General features: G+C 41.9%; 1 protein-coding gene across 2 annotated transcripts in view; it reads right to left on the bottom strand.

The window, feature by feature from the left end:
- LOC310997901 (spectrin beta chain, non-erythrocytic 1) overlaps positions 1-24773 on the bottom strand; it is a gene marked incomplete at its 5' end in the record, with an annotated part of 110506 nt that overhangs the window by 74032 nt on the left and 11701 nt on the right. Inside the window, 2 exons of one of the 2 annotated variants that reach the window (XM_083987733.1) lie at positions 535-686; positions 22376-22604. In XM_083987733.1, coding sequence (XP_083843859.1) covers positions 535-686; positions 22376-22604 — 381 coding nt within the window. Of the gene's footprint in view, positions 1-534; positions 687-22375; positions 22605-24773 lie in introns of those variants that run through there. The other variant, XM_083987734.1, reaches the window with a different exon arrangement.

Below are 24773 nucleotides of genomic sequence, written 5' to 3'. Positions count from 1 at the left end.
TTAAACAGACACAGAGGGGTTTGTTCACTTCAAGAAAGACGACATGTTCACGAGACTTTGTATTCCAGCTCCATTTACAAACAAGTCGGCTTCCTTGAAGGTAACAAACCCCTCCTTGGTGTGTGCTTGAAGACATCTGATGCTGTCTGTGGTTTTATGGGATGTAAATAGCCTAAGATCCGTCTGCTCCCATTCTACACTGCTGTGGTGATGCAGGGACAGACAGAACTCCTGCAGAATTAAAGGGTAAATCTAAACATTCATTCTGTTAGAGCTGAAATATTAAGAAACTAGAGCCCTGGTTGAATTTGACAGGAATCGTCCTTTAAGGCGACTGTGACTCCGCCCACAGGTTCAGGGGCGGTTATTCATTAGAATAAAAAAAAAAGACTATAATCAAACTATTAATCAAAATGCTGCTTCATGTTCTCTTTGCTATGAAAACATTTCATGATTTAAAATGATACGTTTATTCCAGTTCTGCTCTGAAGGGACTTCCTGTTTTCAAAATAAAAGCGCAGCCAGCCGACTCACCAGCCTCTCCCCTGACAGCACCTCCAGCAGCTTGATGAGCATGCGTCCGTCCCTCAGGTCCATGTACAGGTCTGTGATCCTGCAGGACACTCTGGACAGGTGGGAGTTCACCCACTTGGTGAAGGTCTTCTTCTGCACCGCCTCGCGCTCATCTGAGACAGAGACAGAGAGAGAGAGAGAGAGAGATCAGTGGTTATCCAACAATAAACAAATACAGTCAGTAGTTGATATTCCTGTGTTTATGACACAAACGGGAGCTTCCCACTGCACCTGAACACACCGAGCGTCGACTTGGGTCTCGACTCCGCCAGACTTTGAATTAAATCTAGTTTTACAAACATGTCGGCTTTATTATTATTATAGTAGAGTAATTGACAGTTAGTGTAGGGATAAGACAAGCCAAGCTTCTGCTTCATATTCCTTTTCCGACAGATTATCAACGTGTATTAATGTCCTCATATTGAGCCAGACTTCTAAGCAGGTGAATTGTTTGAAATATTTTTGTTATCTTAGTTTAATCAGAGAACCGGGGTTACGTGAGTGACCGAACGTTTTATTATTATGTGTCAGATGGCGACTCAAACATGCACCCAGAAGTTTATTTACTTCAAGCAAGTCCAGAGTTGATATTCCTGTGTTTATGACACAAACGGGAGCTTCCCACTGCACCTGAACACACCGAGCGTCAACTTGGGTCTCGACTCCGCCAGACTTTGAATTAGATCTAGTTTTACAAACATGTCGACTTGTTGAAGTAAATAAACTTCTGGCTGCATGTTTGAGTCTCCATCTGACGCTGTCTGTGGCTTTGAGGGATGGAAACAGCCTAAGCAGCAGAACTTCAATCCGCTCCAATCTAAAATGTTAGGAAAATACAGCCCCGAGTTAGCCAAAAATCTAGCTGCACCCTAGTGGCAGCAAATCTCTTTGCTCCGTAGGTGGGTCTAGAAACGAGCCATAGGAACTTTTTGAGTCTCGAACACCGTTTGTGTTGACCAATCACAGCGCTCTATCTGTTTAGAGAGTCGTTGGGCGGCTTAACGCCATGATGACATAGCTACTTGCGACGGTGAAAAACATGACAAGAAGACGGCTTTGGCAAAGGAATCGTTTGAATCGGCGTTGGCATCAACTTTGAAAGAATTAAACTTGTCATTTTCTTTAAAAGTTGAGCAATAAAACTGCACTGAAGTCGTTCATTTGAAGAAGGATGTATTTGGTGTTTTGCTGATGGGATATGGGAAAAGTTTAATCTACCAGCTTGCTCTATCATCCTGCTCTTTGCTCTGATTGGTCGTAGCGCTACCCTATTGGTGCAGAGGCAGTTTGAAAGACAGCCTTGGATTGAGCCGAGGTCTACCGCTCGTTGCCAGACTAGACATGTTAACGATATAATCTGGCTTGTCAGGCTAGCCCCGAGTTGAATTTGCCCGGAATTGTCCTTTAACTTCCAGTATTCTGTTATGCTCATGTATGTTTCATATGTTTTGTGTTTCATCTCGGCTATTCAGTATTGTTACTCCTCAATGTATCTCCGAGTTTAAATAAAGGTTACAATGATGATGATGATGATGATGGTGTGTGTGTGTGTTCTCAACATCGGACAGGCTCATTGTTCCTGGAGAGCTGGTGTGTGTGTGTGTGTGTGTGTGTGTAAGGGAGAGGTTTCCTGTGTCTGACAAAGCAGACATAATCTAAATCACTGCTGTAAATAGTCACACCCACACACACACACACGCACACATACACACACACACACACACACACACACACAGAGCCGATGAGCTGCAGGCTGACAGCAGACACCTGCTGTCTGCAACACAACTTAGTTTATTTCCCACAGGTCGGATCGTTATTGTTACTAACACAACACACACACACACACACACACACACACACACACACACACACACACACACACACAGGAGATATTGGAATCACAGCGTTTCCTCGGTTCAATCCCGGGTCAGTTGCCGTGTCGACCGAATCAAAGGAGGAAGTTGCACAACCTGACAGCAGAAGAGAGAGAGAGGAGAGGGCGTGACCCCTCCCACCCTGACACACACACACACACACAGCTGCTAAATGTGTGTGTGTGTGTTTTTACACTCGAGTGATTCGATTTCCGTCACATTTTTCTCTTTTGACAGCAGATTCAGATTCTGTTCTGTGAATATCTTTGAGCAGAGGAATCGAACCTGCGACCTTCTGATCAGGCCCCACTGGGCCTCCTGAACCACAGTCAGTCGCCTCATTACAGTTTTAAAATGTTCATTAGCTTTTATTGTTGAGGAATTTTAGTTTTTATTCAGTCTTAGTTTTTATTCAGTTTTTATTCAGTCTTAGTCTTTATTCAGTCTTAGTCTTTATTCAGTTTTTATTCTTAGTTTTAGTTTTTATTCCGTTTTTATTCAGTCTTAGTTGTAGTTTTGATTTAGTCTTAGTTGTAGTTTTTATTAGTCTTAGTCTTAGTTGTAGTTTTATTTAGTCTTAGTCTTAGTTTTTATTTAGTCTTAGTTGTAGTTTTTATTAGTCTTAGTCTTAGTTGTAGTTTTATTTAGTCTTAGTCTTAGTTTTTATTTAGTCTTAGTTGTAGTTTTTATTGAGTCGTAGTTGTAGTTTTTATTTGTCTCAGTCTTAGTCTTAGTTTTTATTTAGTTTTAGTCTTAGTTTAGTTGTTCAGGTTTTAGGAGAAAGCCTCTGTCAGACCTCTGAAGATGAACTTCCAAATTCCCTTTTAGTTGCATCCATCCCATAATGTTCCCATCAGTCCTCATCACGTTAACATTCCCTCTTATCTAGCTGTGGGTCGTACTCCAAGTCGTTTTCTTCCTGCAGCTTTACATCAACAAGAAAACTACAACTACAAGCTGCTGTTATCTGATGAAACTTTACTTTACTGCAGTTTAGCATCGAGAACTGGAGGTTTTTTTATTTATTTTTTTAGTTTCCTAGATTATTTTTTCATTGCTAGTTCTAGTTTTAGTTTAAGTTGAACTATAATAACCCCAGACCAGTTAAACCGCTCTGAGCTTTGACCTTTGACCTTTCCAAAAACCTCCTCCAATCAGTTCATCTCTGAGCCGTCATCAACGTTTGTGCCAAATTAGGAGAAGAAGTTCCGCCTCATTGTTTCCATGACAATGAGACGGACGGACGACCAGAAAACAATACAGTAGGCTACGTCCGACTCGGAGAGAAAAAAAACTCAACAAAACCAAACAAACTAACAAAAAATTAAAGTGCACAGTCAGAGAAAGCAGCAGGGCCGTTGCTAGGAATTCTGGGCCCACTGAAAGAATACTAAAGTGGGCCCCTGCCTCCTGACTTTTCCCCTTCACTGCAAAAACTCAAAATCTTTCCAAGAATATTTGTCTTATTTCTTGTCAAAATGTCTCATTTCTAGTCAAAACTAATCTCTTTCCACTTAAAATAAGACTCAACACCTAAAAATTAACTTGTTTTTAGATCATTTTCATTTGTTTCAAACTAATTTTCACTTGAAATAAGTAGAAAAATCTGCCAGTGAAAGCATGTTTTTTGTGCTTGTAATAAGAAAAACTTGCTCCACTATCAGATTTTTCTACTTATTTCAAGTGAAAATCTGCTTGAAAGAAGTAAAAAGTGTCTAAAAACAATTTACTTTTTAATGTGATGAGTCTTATTTTAAGTAGAATTAGATTTGTTTTGACTAGAAATTAAATTTGGACGAGAAATAAGACAAATATTCTTGGTAAGATATTAGAGTTTTTGCAGTGTTCTTTCTTAGACTACGTATGTATTATCATTTTGTATTTACTTTGTTTTGATGCTAATGCAGCGTTACACTGCAAAAACTCAAAATCTTAACAAGAATATTTGTCTTATTTCTAGTTAAAATGTCATTTCTAGTCAAAACAAATCTCATTATACTTCAAATAAGACACATCATATTAAAAGTAGCTTGTTTTTTGACACTTTTTACTTCTTTCAAGTCTATTTTCACTTGGAATAAGTAGAAAAAATCTGATAGTGGAGCAAGTTTTTCTTCCTTATTACTAAGCACAAAAAACCTGCTTTCGCTGGCAGATTTTCTACTTATTTCAAGTGAAAATTTGTTTGAAACAAGTGAAAATGATCTAAAAACAAGTTAATTTGTAGGTAATGAGTCTTATTTTAAGTGGAAAGAGATTAGTTTTGACTAGAAATGAGACATTTGGACAAGAAATAAGACAAATATTCTTGGAAAGATGTTGAGTTTTTACAGTGTACTATGAGTATTAGTCAGGGTCTTATACAGAATAATTCAGTCATACAAAGATTAGACTACTGGGGTTTTTTATGGGCCCCACTGGGCGCTGGGCCCCTAGAGTTATCATCACCTTTCTCCCCTATACAACAGCCCTGGAAAGCAGCAAAAATAAGGAGGAATCAACTGTGTTTGACCCCTGGGAGTGAACACACACACACACACACACACACACACACACACACACACCTCCTGACTTGTTTCATACATGCAGACACACACACTGATACACAGCCGTGACCTCCACAGCGCCGAGCGGGACAATGGCGTCAGTGTGGAGCGACCTTCAGCCGCGTTATCATCACCGACGCCGAGGAGACGCTCTGAGACTTTCTGATACGAGACACGAGGACGAGACGTCGGTCAGCGAGCGAGACGACCACGACCACGACCGGACGGAGCCACGGACAACTCACACACACACACACACACACACACACAGTCACAGTCAGAAGGAGCTTTTATTTTGAAAAGTCAAGTCATGGAGCAGCAGAGGAGCAGTCGCCAGTTTTTGACCTTTTTCTGGATGTTTGTATTATAAAGCTCCTTCAGAATAAAGGTAGATGTTTGTGTTAAAGCTCCTTCAGAATAAAGGTAGATGTTTGTGTTAAAGCTCCTTCAGAATAAAAGGTAGATGTTTGTATTAAAGCTCCTTCAGAATAAAGGTAGATGTTTGTATTAAAGCTCCTTCAGAATAAAGGTAGATGTTTGTATTAAAGCTCCTTCAGAATAAAGGTAGATGTTTGTGTTAAAGCTCCTTCAAAATAAAGGTAGATGTTTGTGTTAAAGCTCCTTCAGAATAAAAGGTAGATGTTTGTATTAAAGCTCCTTCAGAATAAAGGTAGATGTTTGTATTAAAGCTCCTTCAGAATAAAGGTAGATGTTTGTATTAAAGCTCCTTCAGAATAAAGGTAGATGTTTGTGTTAAAGCTCCTTCAGAATAAAGGTAGATGTTTGTATTATAAAGCTCCTTCAGAATAAAGGTAGATGTTTGTATTAAAGCTCCTTCAGAATAAAGGTAGCTGTTTGTGTTAAAGCTCCTTCAGAATAAAGGTAGATGTTTGTATTAAAGCTCCTTCAAAATAAAGGTAGATGTTTGTATTAAAGCTCCTTCACAATAAAGGTAGATTTTTGTGTTAAAGCTCCTGTCACTTTGTGATGTCACAACTAAGCCCCGCCCCCTCACCACCTGGACCCACCATCCAACAAATATTTGCAGGATTTGGTTTCTCTGAGTGTTTTATTCTGAAATCTGCTCTATTTTTTTATTGGATCACTTTAGAAAACAGTCAGCCAATCAGAAGAGAGGCTCAGAGCCTGCTCCTCTCTTCTGATTGGCTGACACCGACCTGTTGTTTCTAGAGCTGCAGAGAGAAGCTGAGAGAGAGAGGAAATGGTTTTTAGATCTTCTCCTGGATCAGCCCTTCAAAGTAAAAGACAGAAAAAAAAAAGACACACGTGGATCTTTAAATGTGAAGCAGGGGCTTGTGGGTATTTCTGATCATGTGAGTTAAGTGAAACCTTTGTAAACAGGAAGAGCTGGTTTTTCACATATGATGGGATGTAACTGGAGCTGTTATGAAACGTCAGCGCTCTGTGAACAACACAGTTCTTCTCTGGTTTGTCTCCGAGTCGGTGTGGACTCTGACTGACCCCCATCTGGACCCGGTCCTGATTCTGAGGCTGCTGCTCTTCATCACATTCATCACACACACACACACACACACACACACACACACACACACACACACACACACACACACACACACACACACACACACACACACACACACACACACACACACCAGACTGCACTTTCTACGTCTAACCAGATCTGAACCATCGACATCGATCACGTGACATCACCGACAGAAACATCCTGCTTCTTGTTGTTTCGTTTTGTCTGACCTGTTTAGTTTGCTGTTCCCTGAATGCACCACGGATGGTTTTAATGTTTCCTGGTTTCTCATTAGGTTTCAGTCGTTAACATTTATTCATTAAAACCACGCTGACGGGGTCAATAAAGCAGAAATTATCTCCTGGAACTTTTTTTTTAAAGGGATAGTTCAACATTTTGTCAAATTGGCCCATTGCTATATAACCCCTATAGTCATAGCAGTAGGTTCGTTACCTTTAATTGTCGGTGCAAGCTATTTTTAGAACGGCGGAGCAGAGCCGTGAGCTGCTCAGAGCTACGCTACGGAGGCTCATTATGGGATTTCTTGGTTTCCCTCATCAAACTCATCAAATACACAATCCAACAACTCCACAAGGCTCTGGTGGACAAGTTGTGACCTGCACATTCACCACGCTATGAGATAATAACACAACGTTACCAGACAGAGTTGTTTTAGAGGGAAATACAGAGACTGTTGATGAAAAACTGTCCCTGAAGGCAACGTGCATCAGCAGTTTTGCATGAATTTCCCTCTAAAACAACTCTGTGTGGTAACGTTGTGTTATTATCTCATAGCGTGGTGAATGTGCAGGTCACAACTTGTCCACCAGAGCGTTGTGGAGTTGTTGGATTGTGTGTTTGATGAGTTTGATGAGGGAAACCAAGAAATCCCATAATGAGCCTCTGTAGCGTAGCTCTGAGCAGCTCACGGCTCTGCTCCGCCGTTCTAAAAATAGCTTGCACCGACAATTAAAGGTAACGAACCTACTGCTATGACTGTAGGGATTATGGCAATGGGACAATTTGCTTAAATGTTGAACTATCCCTTTAAGGTGGTCAGAGTGAAACTAATCCTCTGGTTTGTGTTGTGTTGTGTGTTTCCACTTTAACGGATGCAGATATGAAATATAACGTGTTGAAAGATGGTCTGATCTGTGTGTGTGTGTCTCTGCCCTCTAGAACTGTGTGTTGAGTTGTGTTGTGATAAGACGTGTGTGTTATCTCCATCTTCACGCTTCCTCCTGCATTTTCTGCACGAAGGGGAGTGTGTGTGTGTGTCACCTCACGCTATTTGGCTTCTTTGAAAATGTGTGATTGTGTGTGTGTGTGTGTGTCTGTGTGTGTGTGAGGGTGGGTTGGAAGGGGGGGGCTTCCCCATCCTGTGCTGAAAAAGAAACAGATGCTTGTCCCAGCAGGAAAAAGTGTTTACACTCAAACGCACACACAAAAACTGAGCGGCTACACCCAGGGAGCAAATGTTCATGTGTGTGTGTGTGTGTGTGTGTGTGTGTGTGTGTTGTATCATTTCCAATATCAGTACTGACTCTGAGGCTCAGGACTAAAACCTCCACACTGTGGCTCTGATCAATATCCGTATCAATATCAATAACCGTCTGTTTCCATCTGATAAAACAGAAACGTTCAGTCACAGAGAAACAGTTAAACGCGCCGCGTCGCAGGTTCGATTTCCTTCTGATGCTCAGTTAAACACTCGATTTCCTTCCGTGGCGATAAAACTAATCAGCTACAGAGAAACTGACGTCACAACCGCGCGATGTCGAGTTTCACAACCTCGGGGATCAATAATCATCCTCCTTATGATTCATTTTTATCAGCTGTTGTGAACCGAGATCACAAACATGAACACAAGTTGGCTTTAAAGGTAGAGTCTGGAGTTTTGTTCATTGCAGTTTGTAGGCTAAACAAAACATTGAAACTGGGCCCCGCGTCCTCTCGGTGCTAAGCTGTGTAGCCTCCTGAACCCTGACAGCAGCGGTTGTCATGACAACAAAGGAAAGGAAATACAGTCCGAGTGAAGCCCTGGAGCGGTGGGCAGATAGCCGACCGTCACCAACACTGGGAGGAGCCTCCGGTGTTATGTTGTTGTGGTGAGCTGTGGTGGACGCCAACCGCTAGCCGAAGTTAGCATCGAGCTAGCTCACTACAACGGCCCTAATACTTGTTACCAGTGTCGGTGACGGTGGGGATTCGGTCCGCTGCTCCAGCGCTTCACTCAGACTGGATTTCTGTATTAACCATTTTCTTTGTTGTCATGACAACTGCTGCTGCTGAGAGAGAGAGACGTGCTAGCTGCTAGCACTCGTTAGCATCAGAGACAGCTAGTGCAGCTAGCAGCCCTGAGCCTCCCACTCTGCTGCACGTAGCTTCACCTGAGCTCCGTCATTGGCTGGAGAGAAAACACAGACTCTCTCGCCATAGATATCTATGCTCTCTCGCGACTCTCTCGCTCTCCACCCAGAAACGTCCACGTGCACAACAAAACCTGAACAAAACAGAGCAAAAGACCAAAATACAGGCAGGGGGGGAGGGGGCGCTGCAGACACATACAGCCCCCACCACACAGGACTAGAAGCCCAGAGGTGATGATTAAGACGGATTTCATTTGTATAAAGTCTATTGCGTCTATTTTGGGGCACAAAACTTCAGATCCAACCTTTAAAGGTAACGAAACCTATGACTATAGCGATTATGGCAATGGGCCAATTTGCCAAAATGTTGAACTATCCCTTTAAGTAAGTTATCGGTGATCTCACACACACACACACAGCTAAGCAGAACTCAATGTCAGTGGCTTCAATTACCTTTTCTAGCTGCATGGATTCTGCTGAGCGCACAACACACACACACACACACACACACACACACACACACACACACACACACACACAGATAGATAGTGTGTGTGTGTGCCATTAGAGCGAGAGGAGACAGTGATGTATTGATGGGATGTCCCTCTCTGGGTCGTCAACAACACACACACACACACACAATTAGAGGATGACCTTCACCTGGGCCTGGGGAAACACACGCACACACACACACACACACACACAGCAGACAGACAGACGGGGGCGTGGCCTCCACTGAGACAAAAAGAGGAAAAAATCAATGTCTCCACCCACTTTACATCATCACACACACACACACACCGACACACACACACACACACACACACACACACACACACAATGGAGCAGGAATGCAGCTGCTCATCATGTGAGCTGCATCAGCGTGTGAACGCATCACCCACACACACAGCTATTGTGATGCATCATGGGAAGTCAAGGTTGTGATATGACAAGAATTCATACAAAACTTCCAACACACACACAAACACAAACACACAAACACGCACACACACACACACAAACACACGTCTTGGTTTCTGGGGCCAGATGAGGACGTTGTATCAAACTGAAACAACTTTATCAACACTGTTTCATTTAGAACTGCGACAAATAACTGAACAATAATCGATTACTAAATGAATTGTCAACTATTCTGATAATCTAATCATCAGTTTGAGTCGTTTTTTAAAGAAAAAAAGTCCAGATTCTCTGTTTTCAGCTTCTTCAATGTGAATATTTCTGGTTCCTTTGTTCCTTTATGACAATAAACTGAGTCTCTCTTTGGTTTGTGGACAAAACAAGACATTTGACGACGATGTCGTCTGGTGGTTTGAGAAACACTGATTGATGTTTTTAAACTTTTACCATTTTATTGACCAAACAACTAATCGATTAATCGTTTAAAGGGATGGTTCAACATTTTGGCAAATTGTCCCAGTGCCATAATCCCTATAGTCATAGCAGTAGGTTCGTTACCTTTAATTGTCGGTGCAAGCTGTTTTTAGAACGGTGGAGAAGAGCCGTGAGCTGCTCAGAGCTACACTACGGAGGCTCATTATGGGATTTCTTGGTTTCCCTCATCAAACTCATCAAATACACAATCCAACAACTCCACAACGCTCTGGTGGACAAGTTGTGACCTGCACATTCACCACGCTATGAGATAATAACACAACGTTACCAGACAGAGTTGTTTTAGAGGGAAATTCATGCAAAACCACTGATGCGGATCAGACACCTGAGAGGTTCAACTGAGGGCGACAAAAACCCTGAGGAACAGCAGACACACACAGATAAAGTCCAGACACTGTTCATATGATCCAAGACAGAAATAAATCTTCAAATTTATCATCATCCTGAGCAGGTTCATACACACACACACACACACATCCATCCTGTGTGTGTGTGTGGGGATTTTCAAGAAACGTCACAGCAGTTAGTTTTGCTTTTACAGCTTCCTGTCGGTGGGTGTTAAACACACACACACACACACACACACACATCTCTAAATCCTGCAGGTGAAGATGAAGTAGAGGAGGAGGAAGAGGAGGATGAAATAAAGACGAGAAGAAGAGTTTCACCGTCTCCATTAGAAGAAGCTCCTAACTGACTGACTGACTGTCACACCTGTGCACATCTGGCTGAAGGCGACACACCCAGAGAGACACACAACCAGATGTTGGGGGGAGGAAGGGCGTCTCCAGACTCACTGAACCGTCACCTGGACGGTTCAGAGTGGAAACCCCCGACCACCTCGCTAGAGGAAGTGAAACACTGCAGGAGCCCCAGATCGTAAATATATATAAATATAACCATTAAAACATTATTGATTAATGGTTTTTAAAGGATAATTGCCTTTTTTTTTTTACAATCTGGACCTCATTTATCCTCCATATAATGGAGTCTACAGGGCAGCAGAATGCAGCCTCTAAATAACACATTATCTGCAGAGAAACTCCTTCATTTCACCAATATTTAGTTCTGATAGGCTAGTGCTATTCCCCTCTGAGTCCGGGGTTAGCTGTTATCAACATCCGGGGTCTGTAGGTCGACCTACTGACCTCTCACCTGAATGATGTCATCTCTGAGCTTGTTGCTACCGCTAACGCTTCGGTTTGTTTCTGTGTGTTTCTGACTTGTCAGAACAAAATGAGCAGCTGGATGAAGTTCAGCTTCCAAACAAAATCTTACCAAGAATATTTGTCTTATTTCTAGTCAAAACAAATCTCATGCTACTTAAAATAAGACTCATCACATTAAAAAGTAGCTTGTTTTTAGACACTTTTTACTTCTTTCAAGCAGATTTTCACTTGAAATAAGTAGAAAAATCTGATAGTGGAACAAGTTTTTCCTCCTTATTACAAGCAGAAAAAAACTTGCTTTCACTGGCAGATTTTTCTACTTATTTCAAGTGAATATTTGTTTGAAACAAATGAAAATTATCTAAAAACAAGTTAATTTTTAGGTGATGAGTCTTATTTTAAGTGGAAATGGAACATTTTGACAAGAAATAAGACAAATATTCTTGGAAAGATTTTGAGTTTTTGCAGTGGCTTCCTCATCCTGGACTCACTAAAGCTCCGGCTAGTTGAGATAAAAATGGACCCGAATGCCGAAGCAGAATGATTATTATCAGAATGAGCCGCGCGGCGCTCAGAGATGACATCATCCAGGTCAGAGGTCAGTAGGTCAACCTACAGACCCCGGATGTTGATAACAGCTAACCCCGGACTCAGAGGGGAATAGCACTAGCCTATCAGAACTAAATATTGGTGAAATGAAGGAGTTTCTCTGCAGATAATGTGTTATTTAGAGGCTGCATTCTGCTGCCCTGTAGACTCCATTATACGGATATACGCGCCTCTCGGCTGGAGCTCATTTCATCACAACCACTTGTAATGACACCAAAGTTATCTGGGGGAGGAAATGATCAGATTTTATGCTAGAAATAAGGTCCAGGTTGTAAAAAAAAAAAAAAAGCAATTCCCCTTTAATCGATTTTAAAACATTTAACATCTTTTAATCTTCTCTAATTCCAGCTTCAGACATGAACTTCCTGTTTGTCTCTGAGTGGTGAACAAACCCAACACACCCAACGTGTGTCTCAGCTCAGACACAAAAACTGATCGATCAATACTAGAAATAATCATTAGTCAGCGCCCCACGGCCCGACAGACACACACTGAACGTATCAGACATCTGTTTCCACTCGCTGAGGGTCACACACACACACACACACACAAACACACACACACTCTGACACACACACACACACACTCGGGGCTCTGTTCACTCTCCCATGTCTGTGGTGTGTTTCCAAATCCAACCCAGTTCTGGGCCGTTCACGGTGGATCGCATGACATTAACCAAACACACACACATACACACACTTACACACTCTGACACACACATTTACACACTAACACACACACACACACACACACACACACACACACACACACACAGGGTAATGGTAATATTGGGCGGCCTCCCTGCTCCTCCGGTGGGAGATCAGGAATGCAGGAATCCTGGAAGTGCAAAACTGGAAGTGTGTATTTTGATAAGGTTATATGATCGTGTGTGTGTGTGTGTGTGTGTGTGTGTGTGTGTGTGTGTGTGTGTGTGTGTGTGTGTGTGTGTGTGTGTGTGTGTGTGTGTGTGTGTGTGTGTGTGTGTGTGTGTGTGTGTGTGTGTCTGCTGAGGTAAAAGGCTTCATGTGTTCTCCAACAGAGCGGCTTTATGCCAGTGGAATGCTACGGTTAGCGTAGCATTCATTGTTAGCCTCATTGTTGCCGTGACGAATCGATCGATCTTTAGTTCACGTTCTGACAGCAACAACATCAACATTTTCTCTCTTTCTTTCTGTTTCATTTTCAACCATTTGTTTATTGTGTTGATCATTGATTTCTGATTGAAAACACCAGGTTAAGGTTTGTAACTTCATGTGTAGCGTTAAAATAAAAACAGCAGGAGCAGATTAACCTCCGTTTGTCACATTTTAACAAACTTAAATCAACATGTATCACAGTTTACAGACTAAACAGTGAATTGATTTATCTAAAAAAGTGAAAATCAATTAAAAATGATGTGTATTTGATCAGTGTTGTGGGTCAGGAGTCTTAATCTTTATTGAATCTGATGTGATAACATTATATTTGAGGGCGTAGTCGAGATTAAATTAGTCTCGTAATTAAAAGATGATTCACAGCTCGGGGGTAAAATAGAATAAATAAACAACATGACCCACATTGAAGGGTTTCTAAAATAATATCAGAGTGTGTCATCCTGTAGTAGAACATCTGTGATTAAAATATTAAAACACAACCGAGCTACAGCTAAGTCCTCTCAGCCAATCACACACTGATCTCCGCTACATAGCTACACTCAAATGAATGGATGTGAATGAGACATTGTGTGTGTGTGTGTGTGTGTGTGTGTGTGTGTGTGTGTGTGTGTGTGTGTGTGTGTGTGTGTGTGTGTGTGTGTGTGTGTGTGTGTGTGTGTGTGTGTGTGATTGAGGAACAGAGCAGCATTGAGAGTCGGACGCTGAGCGAGCGGCGACCAGACTGTTGAACTGACTGAGGCCGTCTGTCCTGACTGACTCTGGGTCAGTTCAGCCTCAGCAGATCATCACAACCTCTTCACTCTAACTATTAGTGTTGTAAGCAGCGTTTCCACACCTGAAGGTCTGAACTCTGAACCAGCTCCTTCGTCTCCATCTGATCCGGTTGGTTCTGGTTTATGACATCACTAGGTGGGTTTACATGGACAGTTTTAAAGTTTTAAATCAGTTTGGGAGAACAAAGCGATTGAAAGCACTTCATATAAACACCTCAAACCGTCTCAATTTAGTTTAACCGTTTTCTAAAGCGTTGCGTCTGTCATGTAAACCTTGAAACAGGTTAATCTCTGGCTGCGTTCGTTCTGTTCATGCTCAGGACTCTGACTGCTACTCAAGTGAAAATGTCGAGCAAAAAATCCAGCGCCCCAAGACAGACTTGAAGAGAAACCTGTTTACTACTTGACAAACTAAAAAGATCAACATGTTGCATACATACTCAGACTGCAGAAGGCTCTCTCATATGTCACGCTGCTGTTTAATAAAGAGAAATATTAGAACAGCAAAGACTGCGCTCAACAAACCATGTGTTTCCACGTTTCTGCTGTGGCACTTCCTGGAGCCTCAAAGTCAACAAAGCTCTGCTCAGATTAGCTCGGTAGTCATTTAGGAAAAATGAATGAACAATGATAATTATCCTGTGATGTCATCGCTACCAGCAGCATCAACACCATCAGTGTAAGCTAACATGTGTTAAACAAGTTAAACATCACTAGGCTACTTCCTGTTGAATAGAGCTGCAACATCGATTAATCCAACAATAATCATTATTATATTAATCGTCAACTATTCTGATAATCTAATAATCTGTTTCAGTAGTTTTTTAAGCTTCTTCAATGTGAATATTTCTGGTTTCTTTGTTCCTTTATGACAATAAACTGAGTCTCTCTTTTGGTTTGTGGACAAAACAAGACATTTGAGGACGACGTCGTCTGGTGGTTTGGGAAACACTGATTGACGTTTTTCAACATTTTATTGACCAAACAACTAATCGATTAATCGTTTAAATAATCGACTGATTAATCGATGATGAAAATAATTGTTAGTTAATCTGAATCATGGTTTAGTTTGGGTCAGACCAGATTTCAGGTCTTTGGTTTCAGCTTTCAAACCAGTAAATTTGGTTCGGATCAAACAGAAAAGTCTGAAAAGTCTGGATCAGATGAGGACGGAGTGATAAAAACTGCTGGTGTGCTTTTATTTTGAAAACCCAACGTTCACTCTCTGATTGGACCTTGTCATCTCTCACTCACATGTTTCTTTTCCTCACAGGTTGAAAAAAGACAAAACTTTTACTTTTACTTTTACTGTTCCATCACATCCTTCTTCACAACCCGACCATGAAACACTGAAGTTAAAAAGGAGCTTTAATAATAATTTATCATCATCATCATCATCATCATCATGGTTCAGGATAAACTCAACACAGTCCAAAGTCTAACACACACACACCTACAAATCAATCACAATCACACACACACACACACACACACACACACAGAGCAGCCAAGCCCATTTAGCATTTACATTCCTGCTGCAGGTCATTACAACACACTATCGAGGCGAGAGATAAGATCGCATTCTCTGATACACACACACACACGCACACACACAGTCGCACACAAAGTTTTCTTTACCTTTATCACATAAACATGACACACACACACTCACAGACACACTCACAGACACACACACCTGCTCACACTGAATCTTCCTCTTTTATGGCTCTTTTACTGTCGATGCAGCTTTTATGTAATAAATGCAACATTCAAGGGCAGTTGGACGTTTTAGTGCTCGTGCATGTGTGTGTGTGTTTTATGTGTGTGTGTGTGTGTGTGTGTGTGTGTGTGTATGTGAGTGTGCATGCGTGTGTGTGTGTGTGTGTGTTGTTGGCTCGCTGTTCCTTTCACGCTCTGACAGCTGAATAAAGACTCAGCGGCGTCTTCCTGCTCTTTCTCTCTCTTCACAGTCCAGTTATGAAACCGATCAGCAGACAAACAGCCAGTCAGTATATGTAAACAATATGTAAACAACCAGTAAACAGGCACTTAACAGTCTGTAAGCAATCAGTAAACAATCAATAAACAGTCAGTAAACAACCAGTAAACAGTAAAGAGTCGGTTCAGCATCAGACACTCAGACTGGTTCCTTCTTCTCTACGACTCATCGCTGCCAAAATAAATCAACTTTCCTTCATTACAGTCAAAGTGTTAAGAGTTTGTTCACTGACTCAGATTCCTCATCCGTGTGTGTGTGTGTGTGTGTGTGTGTGTGTGTCTCACTGTGTGTGTAACTGTGTGTGTGTGTGTGTCACGGTGATGCTAATGAAACAGCATCGTGGTGCGACAGACGTCCATCATCCTCATCATTAAACAGGTTCAGAGGGTTCAGGGTCGACAAGTTTCACTCACTGCAGAGATTATTAGCACCATTAGCATCGTTAGCATCCAGACTGGGAAACTAATCAGAGTTACACCTGTTAAAGTTCAGAGGAGGAGAAGTTCAGAGGAGGAGGAGGAAAAGAATAATAAATCCCCCGGGATGACGACGGAGGTTGGCCGGCCGAGCAGCTCTCCGGAGCGGCTGCTGCCTGTGTGATGTAACGGTCGCTGTGGAGCTTCACTTCTTCTAAAAACATCGTAACAAACTTCTAAACAACCGTCATTTAGATCAACTGGCCGTATATTTGGGATCTAAACAGTTACTTTCTCATATGAAAAAATGTTAAAACTTAATAAAGTTACGTTATAACAGCCCTAGAGCGAGAAATAAAACAGCTTTTCATCTGTTTTACAGCTACTGCTACCGGTTAACGCGAAATGCATTCTGGGAAACTCGTATATGGCATACTGCGGTGTGAACGGTGTCGGTCTGCTGAAGTAGCAGACTGAATCCCACATTCAGTATGTAGTAGCTATACAGTACATACTAACGCAGTATGTAGTAGGCAGTACGGTAGTATGAGGTTTCGAAAACAGCCATATTTATTTCTTCTTCTTGTTCTTCTTCTGATCACTGAGTTTCTCCTCGTGTGGTTTCAAACCTCAGAGGAACTGATCAACTCATCTGAGGTTTGTTCACTTCCGCTTTTAACCATCTCAACTATCAACACACAGAGACACACACACACAAACACACACACACAATCATGATGGTTATCTTTACTTTTCACTTTATGATGTTTCTCTCTCTCTCTGTTAAGCCCCGCCCCCTCTCTCTGTCTCTCTCTGTTGTGAGCATGTGAAGCTCAGTCAAGTGTCGCCATCAGAGAACTCTTTCATCCTGCAGATGTGAGTGTGTGGAGAAACACAACAACAACACAACCACACACAAACACACAAACTGACTTCCTCATGTCGACCGGTCCTTCAGGTAAGTTCACCACCGTCTGAAGGAACAAGAAACATGGCCGCTTTGATTTCTCAACAGTTTAAATGTGTTTGTTTTGTGTTATTTTTACCAAAACTAAACAAAACTCAAGAGTTTTACTTCTTTTTTTCTTCTGCAGACTAAAATAAACATAAACAAGTGATGAAGAGGAGGAAATAAAAACTAAGTGCTGTAAGTTACATCACATGGTTCATCCACTTGGCATCAATAAGCAGCTCATAGAAGTAATATAAGTTTTAATAAAGAAGCTGCTGAGATTTAATATTATTTAGTTCTGTCTCTCATTCTGTTATATCTAAATTAGATTTTCCTGCACGTTCCTGCAAATAATATGATAATATATGTTTTTATTTTACATATGGAGTTCAATAATTAACATTTTACATATAAACTGTGTTGTGAAGTTTTATCAGCTGTTAGATCAGTGGTTCTCAACCTTTATTGGCTTGTGACCACATTCTGACATCACAAATTTCTGGCGACCCGTCAATCAAGATGCACCAGCTCAGATATTTTTATATGCTGCATTTTATTTGAACTCGATTTATTAGAGAAAGTGAAAGTACAGAATACAGTTGTTTAAGATTGTGTGTGGTGTTTTTAATCATAATTTAAAAAAGAATGATAATTAGTTGAAAAAAATATATCCTCATCAGTCATTTTTTTTCAGGCGACCCTTATTTGAATTCCAGGCGACACCACGTGAAAAACACTGTGTTAGATGCTACATAAATAAACAGAGAGTTTATTTATGATATAACAGGTGTAGCTCCTGATGACGAAGGAGGAGGAGGACGGACTGCTCCTTTAATTTCACTAAGAGGATGGAGGGAGGGAGGGATGGATAGAGGAGGAGGAGGGGAGGAGGGGTGATGACAGCAGCTGAGCAGAAGCTCATGAAACATTGATGAGGAGGAGAAAGAGAAAGAGGAGAAGAGGAGGGAGGACGGAGGAGAAGGTGGTTTAGACACACACACACACACACACACACACACACACACCCGCCTCTCCGTTAATCCTCACACACACACACACGGAGCTCCCAAACCACCGAGACCTCCTCTGATTGGCCGGTTCAGGACAACAGAGCCAGGAAGGAGAGGGGGATGCTGGGAGCTGAGGAGGGGGAGGAGGAGGAGGAGGAGGAGGAGGAAGAGGAGCAGGTCTGTGGTTTGTTGTTGTATATTTGATGAGATCTCGTCGCGCTGTAACAGCCAATCAATTCATCTCCTCGTCGTGACATCACTGCCTCATATGTATTTAAAGAAGAATCCACCATCGATAAACGCAGCGTGAAGCCCCGCCCCCTCCCATCGACCACGTGTCTGAAAACAAAGGCTTCTGATCGATCTTTATAACTCTAGTTATGATTTATAGATCATTTATAGATTATATGAAAGCAAAGAGGGAGAAGAGAGCATCACAGGACCAATAAAGATAATAAACAGCAGCAGATAATAAAGATTTAAAAGAAACTGAACAGAACCTGAGTCCAGTTCTGCTCCGAGAACGTCTGACATTAACAGAGACGTGAAGTCCTTAAGAAGCTTTAGAGCTGAGAATGAAGACAAAAATGAAAAAATACAAACCAAACTGGGGTTAAAAGACAAAGAAGCGACTGTGGAGGTGAAGAAAACAAAGCACCGGTTCAGTTTGGTTCTGCTACGGTGGCCCTGAGGGCTCAGTCTCACATAGAAGATGAATAAAGTCAACTAATTATACTAAACTAATTATTAAATAACAGATTCAGTTCAATTTAAAAGCAGACGCTCCATCTGTCTAAGGTCATTCCAGGTGCATTCTGGGAAATGTAGTCCAGAACATCGGCTCGGATCAACGAGGGCAGAACCAAGATGGCTGCCTGAGCCGTTCATCAGTCAGGGTCAGAAATAAAATCTCCCATGAGGCCGTGCAGCCGACGATCACTACGTTCGATTCCGACTCTAATGAGGAGGAGGCCGCTGCTGCTGCTGTCTCCTCCTCCTCCTCCTCTTCACAGACCGATTAACCACCGACCACATCCATATTCATCTCTCCGCTGGGAATCGAACCGCCGCCGCTGCTGCTCTGAACCACCTGAGCCACTTGTGAATTTACGACCTCTGATCGATCGACGCGTTCCTCTGTCTGAGCCGAGAGGAGACCAGACCAGCAGGTTCGAGTCCTGACGCTGGTCTTCATCCATTGCCTTCATCCATTGCCTTAAAGGAATAGTTCACCAAAAAATGAAATTCAGTCATTATTGACTCACTTTTTATGAGAGTCAATAGGGCCCAACACAAAAACGTCCATAAAACTACACAACAACAATTTAATATTGCTCCACACTGCTCGTCCACTGCAATCCAAGTGTCCTGAAGGGATATAGTCCAGAGTTTGGACTGTCTAGGCTGTAAAAATGTCCTAAATGAGGTAGTTTCCAGTAAACTCTGGACTATCTCCCTTCAGGACACTTGGATTGCAGTGGACGAGCAGTGTGGAGGAATATTAAATGGTTGTTGTGTAGTTTTATGGACGTTTTTGTGTCGGTCCCTATGATTACTCTCATATAAAGTTTTGGTTGGACTAGGAACCGGCCTCCCGGGTCTCCAGATGACCTTTGAGGAATAAAAAACTACTCCAGAGTATTCATCATCAGCATGAGGGGGAGTCAATAATGACTTCATGAATTTCATTTTTTTGGTGAACTATTCCTTTATTCTGCAGACTAGAACCAGGGACGGCTTGATTCAGGTTCCTGTTGAGGAAAACTGGTTCCACACATCAGATCTCGGCCTCATCGATCACTAATAATCAGTATCAGGATCCATATTTGATTAAAAACCTTCACTCAGCGAAACTTTAACTTGTTGTGAGTTTGATTCACAACAGAAACATTTAAGATACAAAAATCATCATCGTTTAGTTTCGACTGGATCGACCAATCAGATGCTGCAGCTTCTCGACGATGACGAGCAGCAAAGAACCAAATCATGATAAATATTAAAAACATGGAGAGAAAAGTTCAGTTGTGCAGCGTCATCGTCTCCACCTTCGTCTCAGCTGTAAAAACTTATCAACAGATAAAAAGCTGCTCGTCTCCAAACCAACACAACACTGATAAGACCTGACAACACAACATCTGCATGACAACACGGCGTCCACCTGCACGGCCTCGAGCCAGCTGCTACTTTTAGAGAAGAAGAGGAATAAGAAGAGGAGGAGGAGGAGGAGGAGGAGGAGGAAGGTCTCTGATCTCGGTCAGATCGATGCGGCTCCATTAGCCTTCAGCCTTCAGCCTTCACTTCAGCCTTCAGCCTTCAGCTCAACTCGTCCTGCCGGGAAAGTTCACACCAAAGTGTTTCTGCTTTTAGCTACGGTGTGAAAATCTGTTTAATGACGATGACGATGATGAAGACGAAGATTAATGAACTTGTTCTGATCATTAACGCTGAGTCAGGTCTAAATATCGCCTGGTCATCATCATCTCCGATCGGTCCCGAGTCCTAAAATAATAATTCAACGATCAACGCTGTGAAGTCACGTCCACGTTGAGCACTTTATTTCGAAAACTAAAACTGAACTGTTGTGCTTTACTTTGAAAACAGGAAATGTGTTAAAAAATGTTGTTTTTAACTCCGTATTTCCTGTAACTAAGCAACTGCAGAGAGACGATCTACTTCCTGTTTGCTCAGTGGAGCCGACGGTCATGTGACCTGTCGTCTTTATTTTTCTTACTTCAGGAGAAAAAAACGACTTATTTGAAGCTGAAGTTTTCCACCACAGCAGATTATTAGTGTGTGTGTGTGTGTGTGTGTGTGTGTGTGTGTGTGTGTGTGTGTGTGTGTGTACAGAGATGAGCTAATGCTAATGTTTGCTCAGAGTCAACAACAGGCTCCTCCTCTCAGAGGTCAAAGGTCACGGCTCCTCATCTCATCAATGAATGAAGTTTTTTTTTAAAGTTTTGTTTTGTTTTTTAAAGTTTTGTAGTTTAAAAAGTTCCTCAAACTTTGATCGATAAAGTTTTGTTTTTGTGCAGAAGTAAAAAAAAAGAAAAGAAAAAGTAGTTTAAAGTGAAACAGAGAGAAAGTTTCATCCATGCAGCGATTAAAGGTCTAATCTGTCATTGATAAACTGTGTCTGAGTCTGGGTGTGTCGCTGCTCGCTGCCCTTCAGCAAGGCACCAGACACCCGGCAACCCTGCAGCATTAACACAGCTATCAGTGTGTGTGTGTGTGTGTGTGTGTGTGTGTGTGCAGGGTGCGGCTGTAACACACACACACACACTCTGAGTTCACTGAGATAAAGTTAAAGCTGCTGAATCATCCACAACAAAACTTTGATTTCACTTCAAACCTGAGACTCAACACGAAGCTGCAGAGAAACCAGAACCAGGACTCTGATTAAACATGCACTGCAAAAAAATCAAATATCTTACCAAGAATATTTGTCTTATTTCTAGTCAAAATGTCATTTCTAGTCAAAACAAATCTCATTATATTTAAAATAAGACTCATCACATAAAAAGCAGCTTGTTTTTAGACACGTTTTACTTCTTTCAAGCTGATTTTAACTTGAAATAAGTAGAAACATCTGATAGTGGATCAAGTTTTTCTTCCTTATTACAAGCACAAAAAACTTTTTTCTACTTATTTCAAGTGAAAATTAGTTTGAAACAAGTGAAAATGATCTAAAAACAAGTTAATTGTTGGTGATGAGTCTTGTTTTAAGTGGAAAGAGATTAGTTTTGACTAGAAATGAGACATTTTGACAAGAATAAGACAATAAATATTCTTGGGAAGATGTTGAGTTTTTGCAGTGTGAATGAGCTCAGACTTTTCTTACATCACATCCACACTCTTTCTCTCTCTCTTTCTTTTCTTCCCAACCACAGACAGAACAGAAACTAAACTGAACTCCTGAAGTTTCTTCATCATCGTCTCCAACTCTTCTGCTCGTTTCTTCTTTCTTCTCCTTTTGTTTTTAACCATTCATCCTCTCGCTCCTCTCTCTCTTACCTTGCAGCTGCTTGAATCTTCCCTCCAGCTGGTTGTAGTTGAACGCCGAGCCGGGCCCGGGGCCGGGGCTGAGGCTGGGGCTCGGACCGCGGCCGGGGCTGGCTGCGTGGTGATGGGACGGTCCCGGTCCCGGAGACAAGGGTCCATCATCATCTGCATAGTCCGAGGCCGGGGACAGAGGACCGGGAAGACCGACTGGGACGGGGACAGTGGCGCTCTGGAGCTCCATAGAGAAGGATTTGTGGGACGACTCAGAGAAGACGAGTCCAGAGCTGCATCAAGGAGACCGAGGAGTCGCCGAGGAAACGGAGCGAAAGCAGGAAACCAGAGGGAGAAGAGAAGAAGCTCGAGTTTCAGAGCAGAGTAGAAACAGATTCAGGTTCCAGCTGGATTAAGTTCCAACTGATCCAGGATCTGCTGAACCTGAGGTGTTTAATAATAATAATAATAATCCCACTTTTTCTTCTTGTTCTTGTTCTTCTTGCAGGATGGAGGAGAGGAGGATGAACTGCAGAGCCTCTCTCTCTCTTTAACACTGTGGAGGCAGAAGTCGCTGGCTCAGCAGAGTCACCGCGGCGACGGTGGCAGCAGCATCATCATCACGCTTCTGTTTATCTCTCCATCCATCATCCGTCAGTCCATCAATCCATCAATCTGTCCGTCCAGCGATCATCACACCTTCTTCTTCCCTCCACACACACACACATAAACACACACACACTCTCTCTTTCTTTCTGTCCTCGGCCACAATACAAAAGGTGGAGCAGACGGCGCCGCAGAGAGAGACAGAGAGAAACAGACGGAGAGAAAGAGAAAGAGAGGGAGAGAAGGAGAGAGGAGGGAGAGAGAGAATGAGCGCGTGGGTTTGTCGTCCGTCCGGTGAAGCAGCCGCCGCTCAGACACTGAAAACACCTTCAGACGGAGAGAGAGAGAGTCCACAGAGAGGGAGGGGGGAGGGGCCGCGTGGCTCCTCCCACCGGCCAATCACAGCCCTCGCATTCAAAATGATGTCATGGGTTCATTAGCATAAGGGGCGTGGAGAGGGGAGGGCGAGAGAGGAAGGCAAACACAGGAGAGAGAGAGAGAGGACGAGGCTTTGACTTTTAACACAGATATGAAAACTGAAGATTATGAATGTTTAAAAGAAAAAGATGCTGAATAGATAAATCTGTTGGTAACACTTTATAATAAGTAGCTTCACACTATTAAGCATTAGTTAAGCCTTAATAAATACTGAATTCTTCATTTATAAGTTTAAAAACACAGTTAGTGCTGATCAGTGATGAGTGAAACATCTTAACTGTGTTTATAAACTACAAACTAATGAATATTCATGTGTTATAAATGATTAATTCAGTATTTATTAAAGCTTAACTAATGATTAATAGTGTCTATTTATTATAAAGTGTTACCATATGTTACATTATAACAACTACCCACTGTTAAACATTAGTTAATCAATATGAACTGTGTTTATCAATTACTGAATAATTCATCATCAGTGCAGGAGGAGGAATGTTTTATTAATGATAATTAACTGATGCTTCACAGTGTCTCGTTATTATAAATAATAGTATAACAGTTATTATACAGTGTTACCAAACATGACTCAGGCTTTTTATTCCACTCTTTAAGTTATTTAACTGTATTTATTGATCTTTATTTCACATATATTTATCAGTTTTGTGTTTCGTTGTTGTTGTTTTTTAATAAAAACAAGAGAAAACTTTGATTTAAATGAAAAAGAAAGGAGGAAACTTTTTAACTTTTAAATGGACTTTCTGGTTTTTTGTGACATCATCAATAATGGACATGAAGAACAAAGATTAATCACAGTCGACTCTGGAGGTTTTGTTTTCATCTGGATCTGTTTGTTCATGTATTTTAATATTTATTCATTCATTCTTCATGTTGTTTTATCAAGTAAAGACACAAAACGGCTAAAAAACAACTTTAAAAAGTGAGAAATGAAGTCTTTAACTAGTTGTTTCCATCGACCACCGATCGATCGTTGGATCAATTCGTTCACTTCAAGTTCGTCTCTTTTATCAAACAGAAACAGAACGAATGGAAACGACGTCGAAGCGTTAAAATGTTGCAGAGACACGTATTCCATGGGTGGGAACAGACTGAACACACACACTAACACACACACACACACACACACACACACACACACACACACACACACACACACACACACACACACACACACACACACACACACACAGCAGATATCATGTGAAACTCCTCGTCCCTCTCGCTCTAATGCGTCCTGACACTGTGGCTGCAGCTTCTTCATGCTCATAAAGCTGATGAAGAGGAACAGGGAGGGGAGGGGCCGGACCGGGGGGCAGGGTGGAGTGTGTGTCTGTGTGTGTGTGTGTGTGGGTGTGTG

This window comes from Trachurus trachurus (assembly GCF_905171665.1).
Source record: "Trachurus trachurus genome assembly, chromosome: 15".
In the NCBI taxonomy this organism is placed as follows: domain Eukaryota; kingdom Metazoa; phylum Chordata; class Actinopteri; order Carangiformes; family Carangidae; genus Trachurus; species Trachurus trachurus.
Note: the sequence above shows the minus strand (reverse complement) of the source record. Positions and strands in the feature narration are given on the sequence as shown.